Below are 27,534 nucleotides of genomic sequence, written 5' to 3'. Positions count from 1 at the left end.
CTAGTCAGAAGGCACAATGAACGTGTTTTCTAATGACGACTTCGTCAGGACTTCATACTGCAGGGAAGGGAAAAGAAGATTATGAAAAACATTTCAGAAGTTCTTATAACAATCAAATATTTGCATTGCACGAGCAAAGAAGCTGTAGAAATCCCAGGTGCAGTTTTAGATTCAGCCTTTAATTCTCAAGCACCTGCCTTAGACCAAGGTGCTGCAGGATGAGCAGCTCCCAGGGTCCTTCATCAGGACTACCTCTGGGGTAAGGGAAAGACCCATGTCCCTGAGCAACTCGTGGATTGTAATGGAAACTTTTCTCTTCAGAAAGGCTCGGGATACCAGTATTAACAGCTAAGGGAAACAAGCCCTGGGTTTGCAGCTTCTCTAACATCCCAGGCCCCAGTCTACTGCTGTGACCACAGACATGGCTGCCCCCTCAACACAGGGAGCCTTCTTCAACTCTGTGCAGTGGAGACACAGCATACTACACATCAGAGTAATCCCCCAGTCTTATTACAGGAATGCCAAACCACCAAAGCCATAAGATCAGTACATAAAATCTGGGACAGCAGCAGATATGTGTGTGCCTGTGACGAGGTGGACGAGATGGAACCTAAGCAGGGTATCAAAGAGTATTCAGCTGAACCTCCAAATTAAAACAAGGGCATAAGTTAGCAATTAGACTCCAAAGAGTTTAAGAACACAAACAGAATGTCTAACTGGGATCAAAGGCAAATGAATACATTTGTTTTTTAGAAATCAGTTGGAGGCATCAAATCTTGCTATTGTCAGACCCAAAAAACAAATGAGAGAAAGCATGCAGGGTGTTGTTAGGCTGCAGAGCTCCCAGCCACACTATTGCACATGTGCACAACCCCAGGGACAAGTGGGATGAGGGGACATAAGAGATCTTCATTAAGGGTCACTAACTTCACAGAAACCGGCCTCTGGATGAAGTAATCCAGATATGAGTCCAAGAGAAGCATCAATACCTACACAGTCCTTGTCCTTAATTCTCTTTTAGGCAAGTCCTTTTTGACTGCTTTCCCTAGTCCCTAGCCAGACAAACACTGCTTTCCATGCATAAGGACTGGGGGTCTCATGAGGAACCGGACTCACAGATAACAAAGGATTCCCCTCCCAGGCCTTCAGCTTCATCTTTTTTTGCTTCCAACGCTTATGAGTCAGGTCACAGCTCAGAGTTCATCACCCCTAAGCCTGCCTGCACACCGCACGTACCGTGGTATTATGGAGGGTGTCAGCAACACTCTTCACTGTTTCACCCAGGGCAGAGTCAACAGACTGAATTCTAGAAGAGAAGTGAGCTTGGCTAGTTTATCTGTGAACCATTACTATTTACTGAAGAAGCTCAACCAGAGATATTGGCTAGTAAAAACAGACCTCAGGATTCCCTCTTCTGCAGCTTTTTGCCCAGCACTTGTACCAACAGTATATTTTATATATGAAAGGATTGCATCCTTCCACCACCTCTGGCCTGTAAATACAGACATAACCACTTCTTGTTCTAGATGCAGGTACAGGTCTCTTGAGGTACGTGCCTGCCCTGTGCAGCTTTGCATGCAGAGCCCCTCATCGCACCCTGCACCCAACTCAAAACCCTTATGAGGCTGCAAAGACACCCAGTGGAGATGCCATCCTGGCGCTTCAGAATACTTCCCTGTATACCAGTGAGGGTATCACCAGCCTAACTAGTGCCCCCTGAGGACTTGTGAGTGTGCAGGATGGGGCAGAGGCATACCTTTGCTTTTGCTGGTCACAGAAAGAACTCAGTTTGAGCAACTGTGCATTCCAGAAGTCCTAAAACAAGCCCCAAAGAAAGATCCCGTTACTTGGGAAGGGGTACCTCCACAGGCTGGCACATGAGAAGTCGTACACACCATTGCATCCTTCTCCATGTTTGCCAAAGTTTGAGTTTCCTTCTCAAGACTGGCAAGCTCTTCAACAACAGTCTTCTGGAAGGTCTCCAGCTTACTCAGTCTGGTGGTGGAGAACAGAAAGAAGTTTGATACTTTAATGTGCAGTAGCACAAGATAAATGACAACCCCTTCAGCACCAAACCTGCTTTTTGGCAGAAGCAAACATCCTTGCTGAACTACATGGGGCAGTTTTGTTCCCAGGTATGTCACAAAGCACACAAATAGCTGTTTGGGGTCAAACTGAAGATGAATTTAGCTAAATAGCCTGTCTCAAATTGCAGCCGGTAGCAGAGTCCCAGGACAGCAGGTACAAGAGTGTTCCCAGTGCACTACTTGCCCTGCATATTCTCCCAGCCTCCAGGAAATTCAGCATAGATTTTCTGAGCTGAAGACATCTCTGGTGGGTTCTGCTACACATATGGTGTTGCCACAGGATGCCAGTGATTTCTAAAACCTTAACCAGAAACACTCTTGATTGCTTGGGTTTGCCACCTTTTCCCTAGCAGCAGGATGCCAAGCCATCATGATGGTGACTTTAGAAACCACCCTTCTGGGGTAGGTTTGGCACAGCTCCGTCCCCATTGTCCTGCAACTCTGGTCAGCACCACATCGCTCAGTTAACCACCAAGCAGCAGCTTACCACCATCAACTCATCTTCCACCCCAAAGCATTCCCTGGTTTTGTTTTTGGAACGCAGACTTCTTCATGTACTTTAACAACAAGCAAACTCTGCTCATATCGATCTTTTCTATAACTGTCATTTTGCACTTTGAAGGCCATTATTTCATACTGCAGTTGATCTAAATCCTGAAAACAGAATAGTAGATACAGAGGCCCTGTAGGCTTACTCTTACCTCAGGTTCTGCTTATATTTTTCTTATAACAAATCCATGACTAATTTTTTTCATTCTTGCTCCTATAAACTGAGAAATCTGACAGCTCAAAGCAAAATGACCTGCCTGAAGCCCTATCTGGTGAGTGCCTGTAAAGTCTACTAGCTGGCATTTTTTCCATGCATGTGGAAGCAATGTACAGGAATGGATTTATACCAGACCCTTTACTTTTCTTCTCCCAGACTTCATTAAGTCAATCGGAGTCTGGCTTCTTTCTTACAATATGTTTCTGTAGAAGTGTTCTACATTTAAAAACCCTCCTAAGGGGTTTTTAAACAGATGTGTGAATACTGGTGATGATGAGAAGACAGTCTAGAGACTGCTTCATCAACTGCTCCTAACTGAAGCTTTCTTTACATCATCCATCCACTCCCCCCTTATAGGGCAAGCAGGGCAAGTCAACAAGAGCTATGCTTCTGAAACACTTGTTACACAAAAGGGAGAGACACACATACACAACATACCTTGCTTGACAAACCATAATGAGCATGGTATCTTACTGCCAGGCTCACTTACAAAGAGGCAACTCTTTTCATACCAAAATTTGCACAAAGCTGAAGCTGTTTTCAGCCAGCAGTAGACAGCTTACCTGCACTTATGTATCTGGTTCAGCAGGGCAGACAGGTTCTTCTCAGACATCCTCAGAGTGTTCTGGGCACTGGTCTCCATCCTTTCGTACCGGGACTAGCCACAGGACCCACCGTTAGGGACGGGCAGTGGCCCAAGACAAAACCTAGACATCTAATTCGCAAAAACCTTTCCCTGGAAAACAAACTCCAACACAGGCCACCTTCCAGCTTTGTAGAAACCATCTGAAGCCAAATTTAAACTGAAGTGAGATAGCACATAGGCAGGGTATGACAAATATGAATTGGTTTTGTTCTACCACACCGGTTATGCCAACAGGTCTCCATGTAACCCACACCACTTCAGGTCAGCGTTGTGCTTGTCCAGCCAGCAAAGCAACAAGTTTCACCTCTACACTAACACACTTGACTGCACCAAAACCAGGTGTTTGTCTGCACCACTTCAGACCAGAATTAATATAAACTGTGTATATTTGGAACATAATTTGAAAACACCACCACTTCCAGCCTTGATGCAAGAACTGATGTTAAAATTTAGCATGAGCACCTAACACCACCACCAAACTAGTTATGGCTGCACAGCGTGCTGACCCAGTACACGTATGCTCTCGGGCACAAAACATGGATGGGATGTTTATACACTAATCCCCTCCCCCCAATGATAAAAAAGGTATTTTACTATGAGAAAACACCACAAGGCACACATGTTAACAGAGCATGCATTACCCAGAACAGTTTCTTTAGCTGGCCAACAAAGCTTTCAAATGCAGCAATCACCCCCGAATCACCAAAATCTTCATGCAGCATCTTGGAAAAGGATACATCATCCACGTCCTGACCTAAGAGAAAGCATATGCCCAGTTAGTACTGGGCTGGAGGGCTTAGTGGAATGTAAACCTCAGTGGTATTGAAGGGTTCATCATGCATGGGATCAACAACAATGTTTTATCGTAGAGCTGGAATTTGAGTTTTGCTCTTCTAGATCCCACAAGCAGGAAGGAAACTGCCCCAAAATGCATCAAGCCAAGACTTGCTAGAAAGCAGCATGGAAGAAGAGGCACAATGCTAACCCAAGAGCAACATATTTCCAAGTAATAAAATCTTTAGGAATTTAAACCCAGGCCACTACTTTCCTGCCTTCTACTTATTCACTTCAGGTAAAGCCTAACCTCCTCCTGTTCAGAGTTAGCAGTGGTTTGCTGTTACTTCATCTGTTACCTGCACTTTTTTCCAGTTTGGGTTGTGGGGTTTTTGTGGGTTTTGGTTTGGTTTGTTTTTTTAACAGCTCTAGAAAACGACTACTCAGAAAGACTAGAAAGCGCTGGCATCATTGTGTGGTTTCCTAAATGGATTGCAGTTAGGGAATCCAAATTTCCTTAATTCACACCCTCTGCATACATGGTATCCAGTGGCAATACCACAATGTGTGCCTTCTGCTATATTTTAACTCTAGGAGATCCCCTCAGTACAGATACCTCTACTTCAAGCTTCCACATGACTGATTTCTACCATCAAAAGAGACACACAAAGCATTTAAACACTTCAGCCTTAGTTGTCAGCCTGACTTTACCTGTTTGGGTCTCCTTCTCTTTCTCTTCTGAATCAAAAAGTTTCGTTGACTTATAGGAAGTGTCATTGGACAAATTACTTGTCTCCCACCTGGAAAGTTGAGGCTTTTCTATGTCAGTGTCACACAATATACCTAAAAAGAGAATACATGTTTCAGAACAGACCTGTTCTTTTGCATGAGGTACGTAGCAATACCAGGTACCCAAGCAAAAAAACCACCACTTGAACTATCAATCCCACAGAAAAGCAGGCAACTTCATTTTAGGGTCTGGCATTACCTTTGCAAGACAGAACAAGACTTAGCCAGCAAGTCTCTTCCCCCTACAGAAGCAATGAACTACACTGCTCAGTGCTAAGGAGGTAGCTGGAAAGCTATACATCTCCACCTTAAAGACTCCTTCTTTTCTTGTCCCACCATTCTAATCAGACAGAAAGCTCTTGCCCAACTTCTTCCCCTTCTTTTTTCCAACCCAAGCTCACAATCTGTTCATGCTTATTTGTTCCTGAACTCATTTCAGCTCTTGCTTTAAAAAAGTGCATAAGTACACAGGAGAGAGAGAGGGGGGAAAAAAACCTATTTGCACCCATAACAGTCTTCAGCTTCACTAGAGTTACCACACAATAACTTTTAAGCCAGGAAAACCCTTGGGAACATGGCAAGGGAGGCTGCAGCCCATATTTTAAGGAAAGCTTGGCAGAAAAATCATCGCTTCACCTGACTGTCCGCTTTTCTGATCTCAGCAAGGTGTTTGTGCTATATCAACCACCTCTCAAGTCTACACAGGGCAGAAAGCAAGAAGGTGGTGGAGCCCAAGATAAGGAGGACAGTTGGACCACAAAAAACACACTGAATTTGTTTAGGGTTTGTGGAACTAGTGTTCAGGCACAGTCACAGAAGAGACCTGAAGCTTCTGAACATAAGCCTACTTCTGCCTTTGCATAGTATCAACTCCTCTCCTACTGTAAGACTCTAAACAGTGATGAAAACTAAGACCTCAGCATTCACCTTCCCCCAGAATTAAGCTGACACAGCAAAACATATATTCTGCAAATGCTGAACAAGAGCAAAAGGCATATTGGGAACAGGAACATAGCCAGCTCACAAGAAAGGGAGTGATTTTGCCTAAGGCCAAAGTTTCAGTGACCTGGTGCACAGTCACAACAACAACTTTAAGACAGTCTCAGAACATCATCAGTATCAGGAACATTAGGATGAAGACATCCCATTGATGTCTTGAAGTTCAGTTGTTTCCAGTCAAAGACACTGTGCTACAGTTTTGAATTAGTCTGTGCAAGCTCTGTTTCATTAAAAGAAAAAAAAACCTTAAATGCCACTTATCTAAGAAGCTACAGCAGTGATACAAATCATTGTTTACCAAATGCTTACAATGACAGTCTACATCTCTGTTCTTAGGTATAAAGGAAGTTAATACCTCTTGACTTTTTTTAACATGAACTTGCACCCCACACAAATATTTTAAAATTACTTTTCAGATTGCTTTTTACTTATTTCACATATTTTTCTTTTGTGTCACTGGGCTGTTGCCCTGTGATCAAGGACAGGATTTAAGAGTTGGCGATGAACTCAGAAGCTCATATAAAAGCATCTTGCCACAGCCTGCTGTGATAGACAAGACAGAAAAATGGAAGATATTTATTATGCAAAAAGTATCCTTCAGATACCAAAAATCTCAGTGCTTGCTTGCCTTTGGAAGACAAATGACAACTCCATCAACACCCCTTTCTGCTTTTTAAGCAGCTCTTCCATGTTAGCAAGACTGACAAACCTGAGTCCTTCTGCCTCACACTTTCTTCTTCCCTTGGTGATTTGCCAGACGGATTATGAAACTTCTAAGGAGAGAGGCAAAACACAGTAAGAAGGAACACACCCTGCACTGCAAAGCAGTCAGAGGCTAGTGACATGGTGGGTTAGTTTTAGATGAGCATTGGCCTGATGGGAGATCAGCACGAGTTCAAGTGCTGCGTACTGCACCTGTGTGGCCACATCCTCAGCACTGCCAGAGCCCTTCGGCACGTCAGTTAAGAGTGGATTCTCCTCAACCTCTTCAGAGTGCATTTCATCTGCATGAAACAGCAGTCAAATGACACAGGCAAGGAAGGTTGAATCCTGTATTGACTATAAACCTCAGTTTAATGACACATACAGAGACAAAAGAAACCACCACCCTCTCCCTCCATCTCTCCTCACATGGAAGAGAATGTGGCTCAATAGTCCAAAGGCTATTTTATTTCTGGCTGCCAGTTACGTTCATTCCTTCATCTCTTGTTAGCTCCAGCTAGTATTCTCCCTGCTCAAGAGGCTTTATCTACAAATTATATCCACCCCTCACAGACATGACAAGAGACATCACAAGGCAGAATACTTGCAAAGGAGAACAGCAAAGCTTAAAAAAATGTAACACACACACATCAAAACGACTTTTCCAATGCACCAAAGAAGATTAGAGAAGAAATACCAGCAAGATCTAACTCATGCAAGTTGTCTTCCTTGGAGCTAGATGTCCTTTTCTTCATTAGCATCTCCTTTTGAGCTCTTTGTTTTGATGTTCCCTGCCAAAACAAAGCCAAGTCTAAGTGTGTTTAAATAAAGCATTACCACAGAAGTAGGGTTTGATTTTTTGTGTTTTGGGGTGGGGGTTTTTTAGGGCAGGTTTTTCTTTGGTTTTTAAACACATTAAGAGCAGAGATACACTTGGTATATGCCTAACATCCTCATTCCACTCTCCAACACTGAAGGAGATCTGTGCCCTGAAATCCAATGCACACCCAAGTTCTCCCTTTAACCGTTAGACCTGTATGGTGGATGAGGTTTTTCATAAGCAGAATCAAAAATAGTTTATAGCCAGGAGAGAAAACGTTTCTAGGGGTAAATACAAGCTTTTAATGTAACTACCAGTTCTGGAGAGGTTTCCATCACCCCCCACCTCCCTTCCAATATTTATGTAGGGACCCTGACAAAATTATTTGGTACACAGCACTTAACAGAAAAGTCTGGCATTGCTAAACTATATTTTATTTTCCTTGATGCATGTCTGGTCCACTAACTCCCCCCATCAGCATAATCCATGGTTAGTTTTCCCAGAGCTATAGCTAACAGCAGAGAACTGTGCCTGAACCAGGACTCAGCACCAGTACAGGACTTGGAACAGAACCCCTGAAAACTGCCAGCAAGATGCAAAGGAGAACATAAGCTTTCCCAAGGCAACATCTGAGAGGACAGGGCAGAGGGCAGTATGGGGATGCAGCTTGGCAGTACTCAGCTGGGATTTCTGCAGCCACTTGGACAGGTATCTCTGGTTCTTGGCATACCCCTAGGGCCAAACCCATTCCTGTTGGGGTGACACCTGTGTCAGCCAAGGCAGGGGTCATACCAAGAGTGCCAATTCCTGCCTATTTTTCTCTCTACAACAGGTAAATATTATAGTTGCAGAACAGCTTGTTAGGGCTGACACACAGTTGTTCCTATGAAGTTTCACGTGCCTCCCTCAGGCCTCCAGTAATTCCCCAGCCTCTAGTAGATCAGTCTCAGCAACACTTAATAGGAAAGTTTGCCCATCAGAACATTAGATAAGGTAGATAGCACCAGCTTATTTAACCCCACGCTCGCTTCCACACATCCTGCATGCATCATGTTTTTATATCCAAGGCACCTAAGCACACCACCTCCTTACCTTCTTTGCCTGGTAGTCACTGCCGCTACTTGGGGAAGACACTGGAAGCACTGCAAGGAGAAAAGCTTATCTGGTCTCTGAAAACATAACTGCATGCTTCAGTCAGCTAAGGCTTGCTCTGCCCTAAATAATCCACTTCCAAGTTGGCTTTTCTAGGCATTTGCAAGAGAGAACTTCGCAACGCTCAGCGTTAAGCTTCAAACCCGCTTTCTAACAAAGCTTCTGTACAACACGAACACATGCAACTCGCGGCAGCCAGAGTGGTTGCCAAAAAAAGGGGCAGGCACAGCAGCTTGTCTGAGGACCCCAAGCCCTAGCTGGGGTGCACAAGCTGGCACTGGAATGAGAGCAACTCCCCTGGAAATACAGCATAAAGCAGAATTTCTCTTCCTCAGCGTTTGCTTTTTTCATCACTACAGAAGCCAACAGCTACCAGAGCAAGGCTCATCCTCTGTGAGGACAGAGACGTTCCAGCTCTGTCAGGGCAATTTAATTTGAGTTTGGAGGCCCCAGTAGCCAATACAGCAACAAAGCACTGCCACGGGGGAGTTTTGCTGTTGTTCAGGCCTGAGCAGAGGGTACCGCAAGAGATTTATCCCATTTGAATTTGTAAATCGCTCTGAGGCCTTTCAGTGTACAAACAAGGGATGCCTTGGTCCTTGGTTTTCAAGGTTTATTCACCACATCAATTGTATTTCTGGAGACAAATGAGGGGTACAAAGTTGTAGGGTGGAGGTATTTCAGCTCCAAAGCAACCTTCCTTCTCACACATTCAAGAGCACCAACACAGCCATAGCCCAGCTCCTGTGGGCTTTTCATCCCTGTCACACAGACATTTGCATGCCAAGTTTCCACATGGACTTTCAAACCCCAGTGCATTCACTGGAGGGAAGGGGTCAGCAGCCAAGTTCTTCAAGCACAAGAGTGCACAACGCATCTCTTCCACAGGGCACCCCTCACTGCCTGAGCCTCAAAAGCTGGTGCTCTCCTACTCAGCCAAATTTTCCTTCTCAAACTACGATCAGACTTTTCCTTATCTGTAGTACAGTATGTCACACACAGCTAAGTGTCAATAGGGGACCCATCTTACCTTTCAATTTACTTCTCACATTTGGTCTTTTTCGGGTATAGTCAAAAGATTTCGGCAATGACTGTTTCTGAGAGGCAAGGATCCAGCTTTTTTCACTCTGACCGCTGCTCGTATTTTCATTGTCGCTTTCAGAGAAAAGATGTTTCCTGTAATTGGACTAAAAACACAATTAAGAATGAGTCCTACACAGTCAGCTCCCTCTGTCCACCCAGAAGTTCCCAACTACTCTCCTTCATTTACTGCCAAATTATTCCATTTCTTCCTCTCCACAGTGCAACACTTGAAGTATTTTAAACCATGAAATCTGCCAAAACAGCAACAATGAACAGGCAAACCAGCAGTAGAAAAACACCAAGGGAGGATGCTTGCCCTTTGTCAACATGGGGTTTTACTGTACCCTCCATCTTCATCATCATGCCTGAGCTACAACCAAGATCATGGGCAGCAGAGAAAAGGAATACAAATATTGACTCACTGGTTTTGGCAATCCTTGTGCACCCTGAGCATCACTTTTGGTAGCAACAAGCTGGCCATTTTGAGGTTCCCAAGCTCACATTCCCCCACCTTAAACTTCAGCATGTTTTATGGTGCAGCTGATTCATTCAGGTGGATACACAGGAATTGGAGCACACATGACTTACCTGCCTTCTCTCAAGCTTGCCCGGTTCCTCATTCTTTTTTCCCGTTTCATAATTCCTGCCAAGTCACCCATAAAGACCCAAGTTAGACTAGCAGATGCTGTGATGGCACATTGCAGCAGTGCAGAAAGGGCACAGCCAAACAGCAATGGTGAGGCTCCTTAACACCAAGCTGTTAATGCACAGCCATTAGCCAGGTTTTTCTTCTATGGTTGGTTTCTGAAAGGAGCAGCCAGGGATACATGGCATTCAGCACCTTTTAAAAGAAAGATTAGGCTACATACTTAGAGGTGGCAAATCCCTAGTAATTTGCTGCTGTAACTGCAGGTGGCCAAGGAACAGCAGAGGGTTTAAGCATTTTTTAATTTTTTTTAAATTAAATCAGTAATTTAGCATATGATCAGCTAAGGAAGATGTTTAAAGTCTTATTATAGTCAAGATGAACAGAAGTCATCATTCTCTCTGTTATCTTCTCAGGTGCTGCTTGAATATTAGCACTGATAGCATCCACACATGCTGTGGCAGCTAAACAAGGAACAACTTTATTAGAAACATCACATAGCCTTTCTGATCCCAGCTTAAAACAGTTTAACTAATGAACTCTCCTTCCACAGAGCATGAGGTCCATAATAGTGCACATATAATCCCGTACCTCTTATTTTGTGAGGAGACCTTCTGGCCAAGAATCTTTCTTTTGGCCACAGCAACCTAAAACAGAAGCAGGTATTTGTTGCAAATGACCCCATAGAAGAATTTACAAGATTAATGTCTATTTGGACTGAAAAAGACAAGCGGAAAATTAATTATGAGCCCAACGTGCAAATTCAACTGTTTTTTTTTTTTTTTGATGGACTGGGATTTGTTGATTGAAGCGGCATCAATTATAATAGAGAAGCACTTTTCTTGTTGAATTGAGTTATTTTCCCTTTTCCTTGCTTTATCAAAACCGCTCCTTTTCAGCTATAAGAAACGTCACTTTGCGCAGTAACACCGAGAGCAGCATCGTGCTCTAAGCGCAGCGCTCGGCGCCCGGGCTGCTGGGAAAGCGGGCAGGGTACCCCCAAGCGGGGTTTTACGCTGACACCCAGTGGCAGCAGCGAGGACCGGACTGTGTCCGGTTTCTAGCAGGAATTTGGGGCTTCCCATTCCGTACTCATCACCTCTGAATTAACAGACGGCAGTGACAACGCCCGCAGTGGGGAAGAGGATGAAAGCCAAGAGGTTTGTATGGTGGAGCCCCCTTGACAAAAGCCATCAGAAGCAAGTTTTCAGCTTCCTGGGAAAACCCACACTGGCCAGAGTTTCAAAGCAGGTGAAGTAATTAATTCTTACTCATTTTTTTCTATCAATCTGCAATTTAGTCAAGCTGAATTTCCAACAAAAGTTTTGTGACTGGCTTTAGCTAGCAATTCCCAGTGTGCCAAGTGTGGTTTTGGTTTGGCCTTAAGAGTACAAAGTGAAGGATGCTCAGCAATCTGCTTTCAAATAGTAAAATGCCAACAGAGGCTGGCCTTCAATTGCAAAGATGTCCCACAGCCTCACCCAAGCAACAGCTTGAATTCTTGTTGCAGCTGGTTTTATCATACAGTACCTATTCCCACTACAAAAGTCAAGAAGTGACGAGTACTCTCCTCACCCCCCAAAATAATTCCCTATTTCCATATATAGTACCCTACAAAAACCAGGGAACTGCAGATTCCTGGTTATCTGGTTTGCTGTAACAACTTGTCCATCCTGACTGCATTGTCACAGTAAGAGATATCTCCCGCTGCACGCTACTGCTCCATTAGCCACCGAGCTGGGTCCTCAGCGCATCTCCTAACAGCTGCTGTCTCCACTTTACCTCTTCGTGACTGGCAGAGTCCGAGTTTTCAAAGTCATAGATTTCCTTCCTGCAAGACAACATTTACGTGGCAGCGTCACACAACCACAGAGAGAACTTCACTAAGAACAGCATGGGGGGCAACATAGCTTGTTTCCACCTCCATCCCACCAAACTCTTATACACTAAGCACCCATGCCTAAAAAAAAATAAGCTGTTTTCTCAGCTTCTTCCTTTCCTATGTGGTCTCTATTACAGTAGTTCTTGGGTCCCACTCTTTCAGCTGTGACTTTTTAATTTTAAGACAAACATTCAGAAGACAGAAACGAGTTTGCCTATTTGTGCTTGTGCAGTGGACGTTTTGTCCCCACATCAATAAGGGCAGGCTGCAGGAAGAAACCACGTAAAAGACCATTTCAGAAACATGTAAGAAAAACCACAAACCACCAACATTTAAATTCCCTTTTCAAAACTCTAAAATTTCATGGCTGATCTGCAATTGCTTCTCTGTATGCACCCAAATTTTGTTTTCACGTCTTTCAACAGTTTAAAATCAACTGCCTTCCCTTTCTTTCTCTGAATCGTAACTGTTTTTACAAGCCTTACAGTTACCGCTCAACACACAGTGCAGCCTCCCCTTCCTACCAGTCGGAGCAGGAAGACCAAGGGGAAGAGCTCAGCTCTCTAAAGCTTCCTGAGGGAAAGGAAGGCTCACGTTCAGATGAGACACTAGAGGGAGCAGAGTGACCGAACTAAGGACTTTATTCATCTAAACTTGGACATCACTGCTCTTGTTTTGCATCCAGTATTTACTGCAGCCAGTTATTGGATCTTAAAACCCAGAACCGGCAGTAATGATGAAATTCTACATCATTTTTTCCCCGTTCTTATCTACGAGCAATCAAAAAGATTCACCTGAGCATATGAAGTTTGGATTGTTTGGGGGTTTTATGGTAAGAAACAGTAGGCTGAAGCAGGACACCCAAGGGAGCCAATTAGCATGAAAACAGTGGTTTAAAAAGCAAAAAGGGAGAGAAGAAAACTAAGCAATAGCTCTACATAAGTCCAACTCGTTAACTACAAGAAAAGCTGTCCTGCAAAAAACTCTGGGGAAAAAAAAAGATATTTCTAATGCCAAAGCAAACTCAAATTCATATGATCTTTCACAAAAATCACGTTCCTCAGTATGGATAGCTACAGATCTAGTGAGCTCTAGTTACACAGCTGAAGCAGCCAAGCCCATAGCCAAACACTACTGTTTTGTAACCCCAAAGAGTTCAAACTCTGGGCAACCAGCTCTGCTCAGAGTGGCAAAACAGCATCTCCCCCTTGCTCCCCCACCCCACCCCATTTGATAAATGATTGCATACATTTCAAGCTCACATGCATTAAAACCCCAGGGAAGGGAGAACAAAATCATAGAATGTACTGAGTTGCAAGGGACCCATAAGGATCATTGAGTCCAACACCACCTTGCAGCACATCACCTTCTCGTCTGCAAGACACTTACCCAGGCGTCACTTTCATCCTTGGAGATTTGGACTTTTTTGCTGAAGGAGGAAAGGAAACTACAGCTTCACCTTCTGGAGTTACTATTAAATGTCTTATCTGCTTTTGCTCTAAGATCCACAAAAGCAGAACCTTCTCCATGTCACCTGGGTGACATTTAAATGTGTATCATATTTAAGGAACAGAAGGGAGTCATGCCTGACCTGAGTCTTGGTTGGCATCTTCCACACCAGTCTGCTGGCTCACTGTAGTCTTGGTGACACCAGAGTTAACCATTTCCTGCTTGAAGACATGAAACCATGAACAGAGCGTGCATATGACCAATAAAGTAGTGAAGTCTTGGTTTTTTTCTCCAAGAACAGATGTTTTCATCACTAGCTGTGGCTATGGCTGGACAACAGGTTCATTGTTAGCCACACAAATGTTTTAGGTTGCATGTAAATGATGCTATGGGATTCTTACCAAAAGCATCCCATCATCCTCTTATAAGAGAGAGTAAAATTTCTTTTGAAAGTAGTTTTGCCAAAACTACAGCTCTGGAAGCAAGCAAGATGGGTTTTGAAAATACTGTTGATCCAGGTACAAACCAGTTTTCTTTGAAAACAGGTTTTAACCACACCTATAAAGAAAGCAGACCAAAGGAGGCAGAAAAGGAGCACAAGGACTGTTTCACCATATGCCAAACGCTTACTGCTGTGGTGTTGGTTGACTGTTGGCTGTACTGAGAGACTAAGTTGTCTGATTGAGTCTCCATGTTCTCAGAGTCTGAAGGAACTTCCATGCCATGCGAATCAGTGAACTCCAGCATCGCTGCAGAAGAGCAATGGGGTGGGAAGGCAGTTGTGGTAAACACACACACACACATTTCCTTTCTATTCTCACACACATGCATAGAAGCACAACTTACTAGGTGCAGTCATCCCAAGATTGTGTTTAATAGAACAAAACCACACCCCTCCAAATTACCTAGTGCACAACTGCAATAATAAATAAACAGCATTTGGAGACCACCCCATCTAAGGGCCTTGTACTATATGAATACATCTAAGCCCATCATTTTATTGCTGCCTTGACTCTTAGTTCTGAAAGACACAGAACAATCCTTTGTGTCTGGCAAAAGCTACAAGCCAGCAGGATCTTCCACCATATCTGTTTCCTTCCATTGGATGTCCACCAGGCATTGCAAAAGTTGTTTTGCTGCAGATGAACTACTTTCTGCCCTTTGTACTCCTCAGTTGCTTCAAACAGTGCCCGCCTTGTGCCTCTATGCATACTTCGTGGTGGACACTGCTAAAGGAGCTTCGCCCTCACTTGCACCTCTGGAATCTGGAGAGCTTCCACTCTAGCTTATTTTGGGTTGGAACTGGAGGAAAATGGGAAGGACTACTGAAGAAGTTACAGTCTCAGACATCGAGAGCTAAGAGTAGCTCTTTTGGGTATTCACCTGGAGGAATCTGAAACGCACAGCAGCTAAGAAGAAAGTAAAACTTTGCTTTTAACATAGGCACAGAAAGAATGCTACCTAACCTAAGGGCTCTTCAGACTTGCAATTTGTTTTCTGAGATGGTGAGTAGTAGTGGTAAAAAGAGAACTGGGAGTTCATTGTCTTAGAATGACCTGGAAAGATCCGTTAAGCAAGTTACACCAAGTAATAATCCACACAAATAATAATCACTTAGAAAAAAAAAACCCAAACCCAACATACAGCCAGTTCTGCAGCAAGGATGTGGTCCAGCCTTCAAAGAGAAGAGATGACTATAGGGAAAAAAGCCACCTCACAAATAATTTGATACTGAAATCGATCTGAGGAAACATTTCCTCTTCGAGGCCAATTCTAGTCATGCATGTTTTGTTTTTGTGCTGAAAGCAGCTTTTCCTCAAACTATGGGTCACAGCCTTTGGTGGGGATTTACAGAAGAACTACAGAGCAGGATAGAAGAAAAGGAAGGAGCTACTTGCTCTTTCCCTCAGACAAGTGCTGGCCTTGGACCTTCCTTTGGGTCAGGCATGCAAGCATCACACCTATAATTTCTACCACATTTGGAACAAAAAGCCTGAGCTGAGGGAACACAATTAAACTCAGCCCAACCATCCTGGAAGGAAACATCTTGCAGGAGATGTTCTCTGGCAGCTGGTGACAGACAATTCAACATGCACAACGCAAAGAAACACAGAGCATTAGATGCAGGCTGGCGAGAAGGAAGCGACGGCTACCACAGGCCAAGCTGAGAGCCTTACCTGCCACAAGGCAAGCAGCCACGTTTGTCATCAGGGCACACACAGACACAGCCCTGCAGCAGAAGGCATTTATGGCAGGGCATAGAACGCCCCTACATATGGCAGCAGGTCACCTCCTGCAGAGAGGAGCTGCGCTGCAGCCCACCTCTCTCCGCAAGCAGGAGCGGCGGGTACATGCTTCTGCTGCAGGGCATCGCCTGCTCTGTGTGGGGTAACAGGACCGAGGGTGTCACTCTCTCTCACAGCATGTTGCTGGAAAGAAACAGAAGTCACATCCCTGCAGGAAGCCTCAGTAGAGCCTGCACCACCACACACGCACTCACTGCACAGAGAAGGTGCAAGTGTTGATCCATCAGAGGACCTGTGCTTCCATGGGTACGTGGATGCCACCAACTTCTACCTCAGGGAATCTCCCACAGGCACCCGCATGGCACAGCCCAGTCAGGAACCGTGCACGGGGCGAGGCAGGAGACACACATGAATCCCACTGCAACTCGGTGGCAGGTGGAGAAACGCTACTCCCTGTGCTGTGCACGTCACAGGTCTGCCAGCAGCTGAAACCTCCCTCGCTAGGCTACTCGCCCATGCATGGGCCCAGCTTCCATGAGCTGTTCCCCTGCCCCTGCAACCCCAGCAGCACATGGCCACGGTGCCTCACCCTCCCTCCTTGGGCTGGAGTGGCACAGCATCTGCCATGAGCATGAGCTGCCAAGCTTGTGAGATACGAGCAGTAGAAGATTGATCTCAGGGGGTTAACTGCAAGCTACAGGCTGCAAACAAAGATAACTTTAAAGGTAAACAATTTAAATTAAATAATTTTTAAAACAACCCACCTGCTTCATTCTCCCTGACTTGCTTCCCAGCATGATCAGGTTCCTCTTCAGCCACATATACCTGTTGGTGTGAATTAATCTCACGTGAAAGTGACCTTTAAAAAAGTAGAATCTTTATCTAGTGAAGTCAACCACTTAATAACACTGATAGTTGTTAATCACCAACAACAAACTGGCAAATCACTGGATGCTGAGTTACCCATTCAGCAATAGCTTGGCTTCTGCAAGGATAAATGACAGCTGCTGCACTATGACTACTGACTGTTGTGTAACATTTCCTGCAAATCTGTGGATGAATCACAACTACAAAAAAGTAACCGTGTTAATATTAAATGTGTTCCCTCCCCCCACTACCCCCCAAAAAAGTCACACACACCCCCTGTGTTTTTACACTAGCTTATAAAAAATGCAGGCTTTAGAATTACTCTACTTTTAATCTGAAAGCACTATCTAAAAAGTCAATTGAAGATTTGCATCCCTTTTCTCCAGGTTCTTGCATCAAAATTAGCTTAGCGCTACATTGCACCAGATGAGCAATGTAAGTGCATGTTTATACTTCAAGTTATGCAATTAAATGTGATAGGTTTTATTTCCAACTTCAAAAACCTTAGCAAAAGTAATCACAACACACTGACAGAACTGATTAATGAGGCAGTTTAGCCTCAGTTTAGACTCAGTTTGAGTCCCTGGAAGCTTCTTTCCTAAAGAAAGTTGCAGCTTTCTTCCCTAAAGAAGTTTCTAATCTCTTTTTTAGCCCAAAGCAAAGACATCTATATGGAGAGTCACAAATCCTCAAGGGGAAGACAGATCTGTAAACAGAGACATTAAAAAAAACACCATACAACACTTAATGATTTTGGCCAGTGTATATAAAGGAAGACATAGTTTAGAAAATAAAAACAACCCTGATATAAAGAGCTTACCGTAATTTTTTCATCTCCCAAGACTTTTCTAAGTATACTTGAGATTTCAAACTCAGCACTGAAAGATATTTTGATTTTTGTTGCTTCTGTTTCGTTAAGAGTAGCAGGAATCTGCATATAAATCTTAACAATCTTTTCTCTGCTGTTCTCTGTGTTTAAAAAAACAAAATCAATTAAGCCCGGTTTAGTGAAGATATTCAGTCTGCCACCCCAAAAACATTTAAATAAGTAGTTGTTTGTTGGGTTTTTTTTAGACAGCGTCTTTTAGATCTTGCCCACACATTTCCAATTACTCTGTCCACACATTTCTTCCTCAGTGGATCCAGATGATTATGCTATTCCTTGGCACATCTATAAACTGACCCCTCAACATACCCTCCCTATCCACGCAGGGCAAGTTATCCTCCTAAACAGCCCCACAGTCAATACAACAAGCAGAGCAGGTGCAAGGTGAGTGCTGAAGTGCATGACAGATGGGCAGACACAGTAACACTCATTGGTAATGGTGAGATTTTTAGGTTGTGCCTTGTGCACCCACAACCAAACCGAGGGTAACGCCAGTTGGGAAACCTTACCCTTCAGGCTGTAACTGCTGACTGCGTCTTTTGACAGCCTCACAGAGTCCCAAAGAGCACCCTTTGAAAATCAAAGCCACTGCACATCAGAAGGACTGAGCAAATGTCCACTGCAGTAGACGGCTAACCCAAGGTCACTTGGGCTTACTGGTACCTCACTACTGTCCACATAGAAAGTCACGCTCTGGCTGCCGACGTTGAAGTCAATCCAGAACTCCTCCAGCTTCTCATCTGATGGCTTCTTCACCTGAGGAAGTACAACAGCAGCACTGCCTTTCCCAGAAAAACCCTACAACTGCTGTATCCTTCTCAGCTTTCTTTAACGAGACAAATTTTTTGGAAACAGATTCCCTATGTACAGATGCCTTACAGAAATAAGGGGTAGGATCAACCTGCGAGATGTCAGCCTACTGCTCACTCAACCATACTGACCAAGTCAGACATCCCCCTGCACCAGCCAAGGGAAGGCAATATGCCAGCATTTGCATGTTTGTGTCAGGAAAGCGCCTGTGGAAGGTTTCTGAGCACTTGAAATAAGCAGCAGAATCAGCTTCCATTGCCTTGGTTTTGACTTGATACAACCGTCAGGAACAGTGCCACAAATACACTTACTTAATGACCAGTAAAGTAAAATGCAGGATCTATAACTGCAGCTGTGACCTCTCCCACATGGGCATCAGGCTAACCTTGTTTTCTGGCAGCCTGGGAGCAGCTCTGTCTGAGGAATCAGAGTTGTCCTCTTACTTTTCAGAGATCTCCCCTCTGTCATCAGCACGAGAAGAGCACTGCATCTTATCATTTGTTGGATACAAAAAGCTAAGTCAGCAGCAGTAAGTTGTGAGCCAAGCAACAAACAAGCCAACTTTCCAGCTTCAATTGAAGGTTATACTTTGCACTCCAGAAAACTAAGCTCTCTAATGAAAGACAGGAGGAGAAAACCCATATACTACAGAAATCAATGTTTTAATGGCAGCAACACTGTAGGGAAGGTGTGTCAGCGTTAAGGACCATTACCTCGTTCGTGTCAGCAAAAGCAGATATGCAAGGAAATGAATAGACTCTGGAAGAAAAACAGATTTCATGACACATTCCTCATCAGAGCCCGACTTTATGAAAGATAAAATCATTAAGGTTAGTAACCAATCTTGTCATTCAAATAAAAGTCTTAATTCCTAGAAGTAAATTAGGCTTGGACAAGCTTAAAGAATATACTATTTTAACACACATGCATTGTCTTCATTGATTTTACTTTCAAAGGAACAACCATGAAAATTAATAAGATCTCATAAAAGCTTATTCACATATGATGTGATTTATTTAATCTAACCCAAGTCAGTTTACAATCCTAGTTCCCCCCCCCATACCATAACAGCAGTACCTGTTTAGTTTGTTGGTTCCCAGCTTACCTTCTCTTATCCCCGAGCCTTTCATTTAGCTGGTTAAGAAATTTTCTGCAGTCCTTCAAGAAAAAAAAAATATATGTTATTAAAAAGAAATAAGAATCAGGCTATATTTCCTTTGCAAAAAGTTATTGGGGGGGGGAGGGAAGAAGTTGGGGGGTGCATTTTATAGCCTCTAGTTATCAGCTTTTAATTAGTCAGTGTGATGTCAAAGGCCACTGAGGAAGAAACACTCAAGTTGCTACAAACTACTTGATCCAACTTACTGCAAGCAAGCCCCCAAACATAAAAACCAAAAAAAAGCAACTTATGCTGTAGCAGTAAAATAGCTTGGAAATAAGACCTATTTTAACTATATGCCATTTTATATTTGGTGGTGGGTTTGTTTTTATTTTTCAATCTGCCAAAAAACCCATATACACAAATAACTAAGGTCTGCGTTTATAAAATGAGTTTTGTAGGAACTTCTTACAAGGACATCTTTACTGAGCTCAAACAAAAGTAGCCCCTATACAGAACAGCCAAGTATGTTGTTTTCAAAATAAGGACCCTCACCGTCTCAAATTCTTTATCCTTGATCTCTTTGAAAGCTTCAGCAAGATAGTTATCTTCAAACCAGTGGTGAACAAGGTCATCTCTCCATTTTTTTATTATTAACCTACAAAGTGCTTCTGAAAGGGCAACCTGAAGGTCATAATCTACACAGTAAACATAAGCACAGGGTAAATATTCCCCCCACCTGTGTAACAGGGGGTTATAGCATTACTACTCTTGCACTAACACACTAGACAGTTGCATTCATCAGCTGGCTTCAGTTTCACCCAGGAGAACAGCAAAGGGTAACAACTCAGCATTAGCTCCAGGCATCCCCAGTTCCCCCTTGCCCCAGCTCAGTGAGGTGCCAAGCGGGTGCCTCCGGGAGGTGCTCTTGGGGGTCAGGGAGAGCATGAGAGCAAAGCTTCAGCACTGAACTGACTACAATTAAGTTACCTTCTGCATGCCAGAGTAACGCCCTAAAAAGTATTATTGCTGGGAGGAATCAAAAAGTGTTTCACTCAAGAGGCTATAAACCCTAAGTGAAATTCATCCACATCATGGAAAAGCAATTAAAATTTATTTTTAAAGACTAAACAGGAAACATACTTTGTAAACACATACATGGATCTAATGGCCTGTCTAGATAAACTTGTTTAGCTTATCAGATAATATCAATTGCTAATACCAACCAGAACGTTTGCATTAATGCATCTAATCATTTTTTATTAATACTTTCTTAAAGTACCATCTGATTTTCCTCCCCCAAAATCAACTGTCTACAAGGAAATAATCTAAACTGCAATCCATCTATAATAAATAAGCAGATGAAGTAAAGCCAGAGAATCCCGGCTTTGTAAGAATAACCACTGAGCATGTCTTACCACCAACTTCCAGCATAGTTTTTGCAAGGTCTTTCCTGAAATGACACAACGCAGTGAGTTAAAGTGGAAATAACTAACACTTGCTGCTGGGAAGACAGCATTTACCTGCGGGACTTGGAAGGAAAGCCACTTACGTGAGCAAGCATATCTCTTCAGATAGAGGGAATTTCTTCCTCTCCTCCCGTGAGATCCTGTCCAGTATACAGTTGAGAGTCCTTAAAGCCTTCTCCCCCACAGAAGAAACAGCAGAACAAGAAGGGAAAGAATTTAATAATGCAATTTCCACATTTTTAATCTAATTACACACACTTGTGTGTGCATGCATCTCCAATTTTGCCTCCTAGTAGGAGCCTTACCTCATGTCGCAGAGCGCAGGAAATATTTGCTTCTGTTGCTAGATGCCCTAGTCCAGGTAAAAATAAATTCACCAGCTCTGTCTTCCCTATGAAAAAAAAAAAAAAATCATTTGAAGGGGTACAGCTATCAATGAGCTGGTCTCCATATAAAAGACAGTTAAAGAAACTACTGTTTGTGGTGTTGAAAGAGTAAAAATATCCCAGCTGGGAATTCAGTTTGAAACAAAGCCTACAGCTATCTAATCCTGGACAGAAAATGGAACTGGTAACTTCTCTGTTAAAAAAAAAAAACACAACAAACTCCTCCAGATACCCAGGTCAGCAGTTAAGGTAACACTTAAATAGGTATGGAAAGGAGAAGCTGCTTATGGATTTACTTCTTGTGGTTACTTATGTGCAGCATTTGACAAACTTACCAGAACAAAACACTAAAATATTGAGTGGAACATGCTCATACCCACTCTGCTCCCGCTAGAACAAGCTACAAGGACAAATAAGCTACAGTTACTCAGTCCACAACATAATGCTTCACTTGTGAGCCTGGATGTCTGGGGCACATGCATACTTGCTCTTTCTGAAAGCACCTGCTCCCCTACCCTAATGGAAAGCCAGCTGCGGCCACAGACAAAAACCCTGCTGCTGAAACGATGGAGAAACACCCAGACATCCCTCTGCCTGCCTAGGACAGCTGAAGGGGTTACCACGTTAAGCTGCAGAGGTGGTTGCCTTCAGTAAGGGAATAACACCTGAAGCCCCCACAAATAGATGTGCAAGAGCAGAATGTCCAGCCTCAAGTCCTTCCAGAGGCACCACTTACTTGATGCTGACCATTTAAAGAAGATGCCACAGCCACATTATTTCAATTTTTTCAGCATATTCAAAACAAGTAAACAAAGAGGAACAGTAAGAGGTTTTGTGCTCAGATGAAAGCGTTAATGAACATTAACTGAGGGGGTATTAGCAGGAGGATTTAAAGAAAACATTGCAGAGAGGAGGTAGGGATTGGGGGGGGAGGCAGGCAGGGGAGGGACAGAAGAGAAAGGGGATGCAGTCCAAGCAGTATTAAAAAATGTGCCCCTGAGACCGAGATCCAGGGTATCAAGGAACAGAAGGAAAAAAAACCAATACTGACCTTCATTACTACCGTTGCAAATCATCTAAAGGAAAAATTAAAGGAAGCCTTCATTAACACAGCACAGCCCAAGAACAGCAAAACTTGAAGTGCTGAGGTGTTTATGCCCCCGCGGTCTCACCTCTCAGGGGCTAAAACACCATAAAACATTACTGCACCCACATCAGAAACAGCAGTGCCACCTGATACAGGTATGGCACGCATGGTCACCCCCATGGTGCAGTCTGGCATTATGCAGGGAGGAGAAAAGGGAATGAAGCACCCACTTCCCCCAGGGATTTCAGCAGCGCCCAGTGCCCTCAGGTTCCCTGGAAAACCCACATCATGGCATCGCTTTGGTGCTTCTATTACACAGATGGGCCTACCTAAAAAGACATTTTATGCTTCCACACTGCAATAGTAAATGTCATAGCACACTATATCAGAGGAGTTTTAAAGTCCCTTGATGAAAATTCAAAAATGCCAATTTTAAAGACACAATAAATAAAACACTTCATCCTCCACCGTGAAAGCATATGGAAGAAACCGAGAGGAATTTTTCTAAATAAATGACAGAGTATTGAATATAATTCCAATGTGGCTATTAGAGAAAGAAGAAAATTTGATACTGCTCAAATATCTTTTATCAAGTCTCCTAAATAGTGTTGTAAGTATTCAAATAAATTCTGATGCACAAAGTGACACAGTTGCAGTAAGCTACAGGCAAGATTGGGGAAAGAAGATTAAAAGCACTCTTCCTAGTGAAATTTCACATCACTAGGCTTCTGATACCTTTAAAGTTATTTAGATTTCTATTGTAAACATTCATGAGAATTACAAGCAGCTCAGATTGTTCTTTAGAAGTCAGCCAGCTGCTTCAAATGCTGCAGCAACAAGTTGCCAGGACCACCTTCGCAAAACCATCCGCACATAAGGTGAAGGTCAGTGGTGGCAGTAACTTTTGGTTTTCAACAAGGGCTTCAACACAAAAGCTTTGTGATTAGAAAAATGCATCAGAAAGTCTTTCCTGGGGAAAAAAAAAAAAAAAACCCAACCCTACCAACAAAACCTACAAGCCTGCTCAGTTTCACATCAGACAATGAGAAAACGCTGCAGCCCTGTGCAGGTCCATCGCAGCTTCTCCCAGACGCACCAAACCTGTCCCCGCAACCTGAGCTACATCCTTGGCTTAGCCCTGGAGCTCAAGGTCAGCGTAACTATTCATTTTTTAAACAGATGTTTATGAACAATGGCTTTCCTACCCAGTAGAGCCAACCCTTCTACCCCCTTAATGCATGTACGTACCAATGCAGAGGTAAATAAGTCTTCAAAAAGTAGCATCAAAAGTTTATTCTCATTTGGTTGGAAGAAGATCACAAGTGTTCTTGCTCTTTCAAACCACGATACCAGGTAAAAATTAAAAGAATCAGTTAAAACCTGGGAATAAGAGTTAATAATCCTTATACCTAATATATCTGCAGGAAACCTTATGCCCATAGGTGGGGTTTTTTTAGTCCTTGAACTTAATGGTCACATACTGTGTGAAAAACTACATGGCATTAAGGAGCTTGAGTTTTGCTAGGAGAAGAACATGAAAAGTGCCACCCTCACACACACACTTGGCAGGATTTATTCCCCCCACCACCTCCCTGCACACGCTTTTGTCCTCCCTTCTTGTCTCAAAGCACCCAGTCTTGGTGCTCCGGCCTTCCTTGGCACACGGCACTCTTCTAGAGGCATCATAACTAGGAATTTCCATAGGAGAGGACGCCAGTTCACAGTGGAGTAACATTTTCGTGTTTTAAAAATTCATCGAGCTTTTCCTAAGTTTTAATACTTCACATTTTTAAACATATTGCATATCATCACACACCTATGGTTAACTAGAAATCTATGTTTCACTGGAGGTAGTAAGATCATATCTGTGAAACTTCATTAGTAATCTCTCCATGCAGTTGGAGTAACTGTATCCCTGTAAGGCATCATTACAAGGCAGGATTACAACAGTTTGGATGAGGGGGCCTCCAGTACAACTGTGCTAAAGGTGTGTATTAGCTGATCCTTCCTAGTTAGGCTAGATCTAAGTACTACTTGTCTTCAGCACAAGCACATTTCTACTACTACAAGTATTACCAGCTAAAAATCAGTATGGTGCCAGAAGATAAAAAGCAATTGCAAATTAAATGCATCTGGTTTACAATATATCTAAAAAGAGATCTTCATAAAAAAGCCTATCCTTTTCTGAAGTTATAAAAGCACAAACTGATCACCAACTCTATTACTAAAACTGCATTTTGCTGGAGCACATAAAATGCATATAGAAATTCTACATCATCACACGAAGGGGACTTATCAAAACTCATCCTCTCCTTCCAGTTTCATCTTATAAAAACCCCACCACAAACTCGCTAAGTCAGGTAATAAGAGAAGCCATGATGGCAGCTACTGTACTGAAAGCATTTTTTCCCCCACTCAGCTGGTGCAATAGGTTAAAAAATATTTTGTTTCTCCATGGCCAACAAGCCATCCTCTGGTTCTCAACTCTTTAGAATTATTTCTCCAATGCAATCAAACTTCAATCACGTTAGTAACTTGCATACAGCATTATACTCATCTTTTCTACCAGTCCTTGCTCAATAAGCAAGCTTGACCCTTCTCGAAGATCGCTTTTGAAGTAGAGCTGAATACATTGCAGCAGCAGCGAAACGTTCTGGAATTCGTTCTTGTCCAGCTCCTACAGAAACACAGAGCACTGTCCCTCAGCAGCCTGACACCCGTACAGCTAGATACTAAGATAGCTACGAGCATTTATGCCACTCACCTTTCTCAGTGCCTGGTCCAGCTGGTTGAAGAGAGAGTCGCTGTATTTCTGGGGAGGCTTTATTTCTCTCTCTTGAAGCAGTTTGCTTATTTTCTGAAATCCCTTCCCGTTAAAAGCATCGGTGAGAAGCAATTCAAGCTGCAGAGGGGGGAGAAGTACCAAGTAAAACAAGCAGGTAGTAAGCAGTAAGCGCTGCACCAATTCATGTATGAGAAAGTTATTGTGATGCTGTTTTAAAAGTTGTAGGCTTAATGTTTATTTATTTTTACTTCATTTCTTTCTCTACATTTACTGGTTTAATTTCTGAAAGTGAAACGTCAGCCTTAATCGCCAAAAATAGCCAGAACCCTTGAATCGGAGTAATCTCAAAGGATACTGAAGAAATAAGCAACTCCTCTGATACACTCAGTTTATAATTCTTACTATACCCTACAGCCATTACAACAATTTCTTCACACTTATGAAGGAAAAGTTGCACTTCCCACATTACTAAAAACTCTAAGCCATGCCATACTCCTCTAAGGGCACACTTTTAAATGCATGTCACCATTTATAAGATAAAGCTAAGGGTGCATTTAGGATATTTACATAATTTTCTGCTCTGTCTGCCGCATCATCTCTCATCTCTTCAGTCCATTCTTCACTTTCCCCCCTCTTTAAAAACAAGATTAAAAAAATAAAAAGAGAGAGAAAACACAGAAAAAACCCCAAGCTGTTCCTGCCCCAAAAGACTGGGGCCGTTTACTCACCCCATCTCTCCCACGGGTCTAGTTTCCCCTCCTTATTTCTTAAAGAAAGTTTGAAAGCTCCCCTCCCCCTTCAAAAAACGGGGGTTTATAGAAGCCGCGACCACGAGAAGCCATAGCAGAGCCCCACGGGTGCCCCGCGGGAGGCTGTGTGCCCCCCCCCCAGGTCGTGTCCCCCAGCCGTGTCCCCATCGCGAGCAGCCGCGCTTACCTGGGCCATGGTACGGGAGCGGCGGGGGGCTCCGTGCCCACGGCAGGCGAGGACCCCGGTGCGAGGAAAGAGAACGAGGAGCAGGACTGCTTCACTCGCCCCCTCCCCTCGCACGGCCGCGGCCAGCCACCGCTCGATAAAGCCGCCTTTGAGACGAAGAGGAGACGCTCGCCAACGCTTCCAGGGGTCCCAGCACCCTCCTTCCCTCAGCAGACCAGACTCTGTCCCCAGCTCTGGTGGGGAGAGAAGAGAAAAGGAAGGAAGGGGAGAAGCTGCGTTTAGCACAAAAAGCCGCACCTGTGCGGCGGCTGGAAGGGCCCCTCCGCACCCAGGTGATGGCGCTTGACATCCCCTCCGAGCAGATGGGTACGGATCGGGGATCCTACCCCCCCTCCCATCCCCCAACGGGGGTTGCTTTGTGGTGGGGGTGCGGTGTTGCTACAGACGGTGTTTTCTTGCTGCGAGCTACCTTGCAGTTTGCAAAGAATTCAAGGTAAAGTTCAGTAAACGCCCCGAGGGGTTAAAAATAACTGTGAAGATAACTCAGAGCAGGTGGGGTCACTTAAAGGCTGAGAGCAACGCTAACGAGTTAACGAATCAATCGCTGTAACGTTATACGTACTTTATCTTTTATTTCCTTCTGCTTCTGAAACCTAAAAGCAAGTTGTATTTTTCGTTAAAAAAAAAAAAAGCCTCACGGGCTATTTTTTCCTAAAGGAAGGAGGTAAAAATGATCACCCGTAACTTGTTAATAACTTCAAGCGCGCCGATGGATAACGCGGCACGGATCCGGCTGCTGTGCCCTAAGCCTCGTGTCCCGGAGCACAGCACCGAAGGAGAACACGCTTCGCGACCCAACGCGCTCACATCTAAACCCGCGGGGCAGCTGCCCCTTTTGAACTCCCCCCTACCCACCCTCAGGGGCTTTTCAAACTGCGGGCAGCTCCGGGCAACCCGAACGGGCAGGGCTGCTCTCGGAGCTGGGCATCCCTCCGGCCCTGCAGTCGCTGCTGCGGGATCGGGCTCCCAGACCCCGCTCAAATTTGCAAGGGGCACAAGCCCCGGTGCTGAGGGGGATTGCCGGACACCCCCTCCCACCTCCAGGTTGAGCGCAGCAGAGCCCTTTGCCGGGCAGAGGAGAGCGGAGCGTGCCCGCCCAAGTGCGGGG

General features: G+C 44.0%; 1 protein-coding gene across 1 annotated transcript; it reads right to left on the bottom strand.

Annotated features, from left to right (window-relative positions):
• Window positions 1-26,715, bottom strand: SYCP2L (synaptonemal complex protein 2 like; the record flags this gene model as incomplete). The annotated part of the gene is made up of 30 exons (XM_084260636.1): window positions 1-57; window positions 1,237-1,306; window positions 1,757-1,815; window positions 1,896-1,995; window positions 3,417-3,511; window positions 4,141-4,253; window positions 4,985-5,116; window positions 6,771-6,834; window positions 8,676-8,725; window positions 9,766-9,922; window positions 10,407-10,461; window positions 11,056-11,111; window positions 12,247-12,295; window positions 13,736-13,880; window positions 13,938-14,016; window positions 14,426-14,544; window positions 16,806-16,866; window positions 17,729-17,877; window positions 18,304-18,364; window positions 18,458-18,550; window positions 19,318-19,363; window positions 19,710-19,762; window positions 20,259-20,401; window positions 21,122-21,156; window positions 21,256-21,344; window positions 21,478-21,563; window positions 25,199-25,322; window positions 25,410-25,547; window positions 26,367-26,599; window positions 26,664-26,715. The coding sequence occupies 30 exons, from the start codon at window positions 26,713-26,715 to the stop codon at window positions 1-3; spliced, it is 2,763 nt and encodes a 920-aa protein (XP_084116762.1).
• Window positions 26,716-27,534: the final 819 nt, after the last annotated feature.

This window comes from Gallinula chloropus, assembly GCF_964237585.1.
Source record: "Gallinula chloropus genome assembly, chromosome: 2".
In the NCBI taxonomy this organism is placed as follows: Eukaryota; Metazoa; Chordata; class Aves; order Gruiformes; family Rallidae; genus Gallinula; species Gallinula chloropus.
This window is presented reverse-complemented; position numbering and strand designations above follow the sequence as displayed.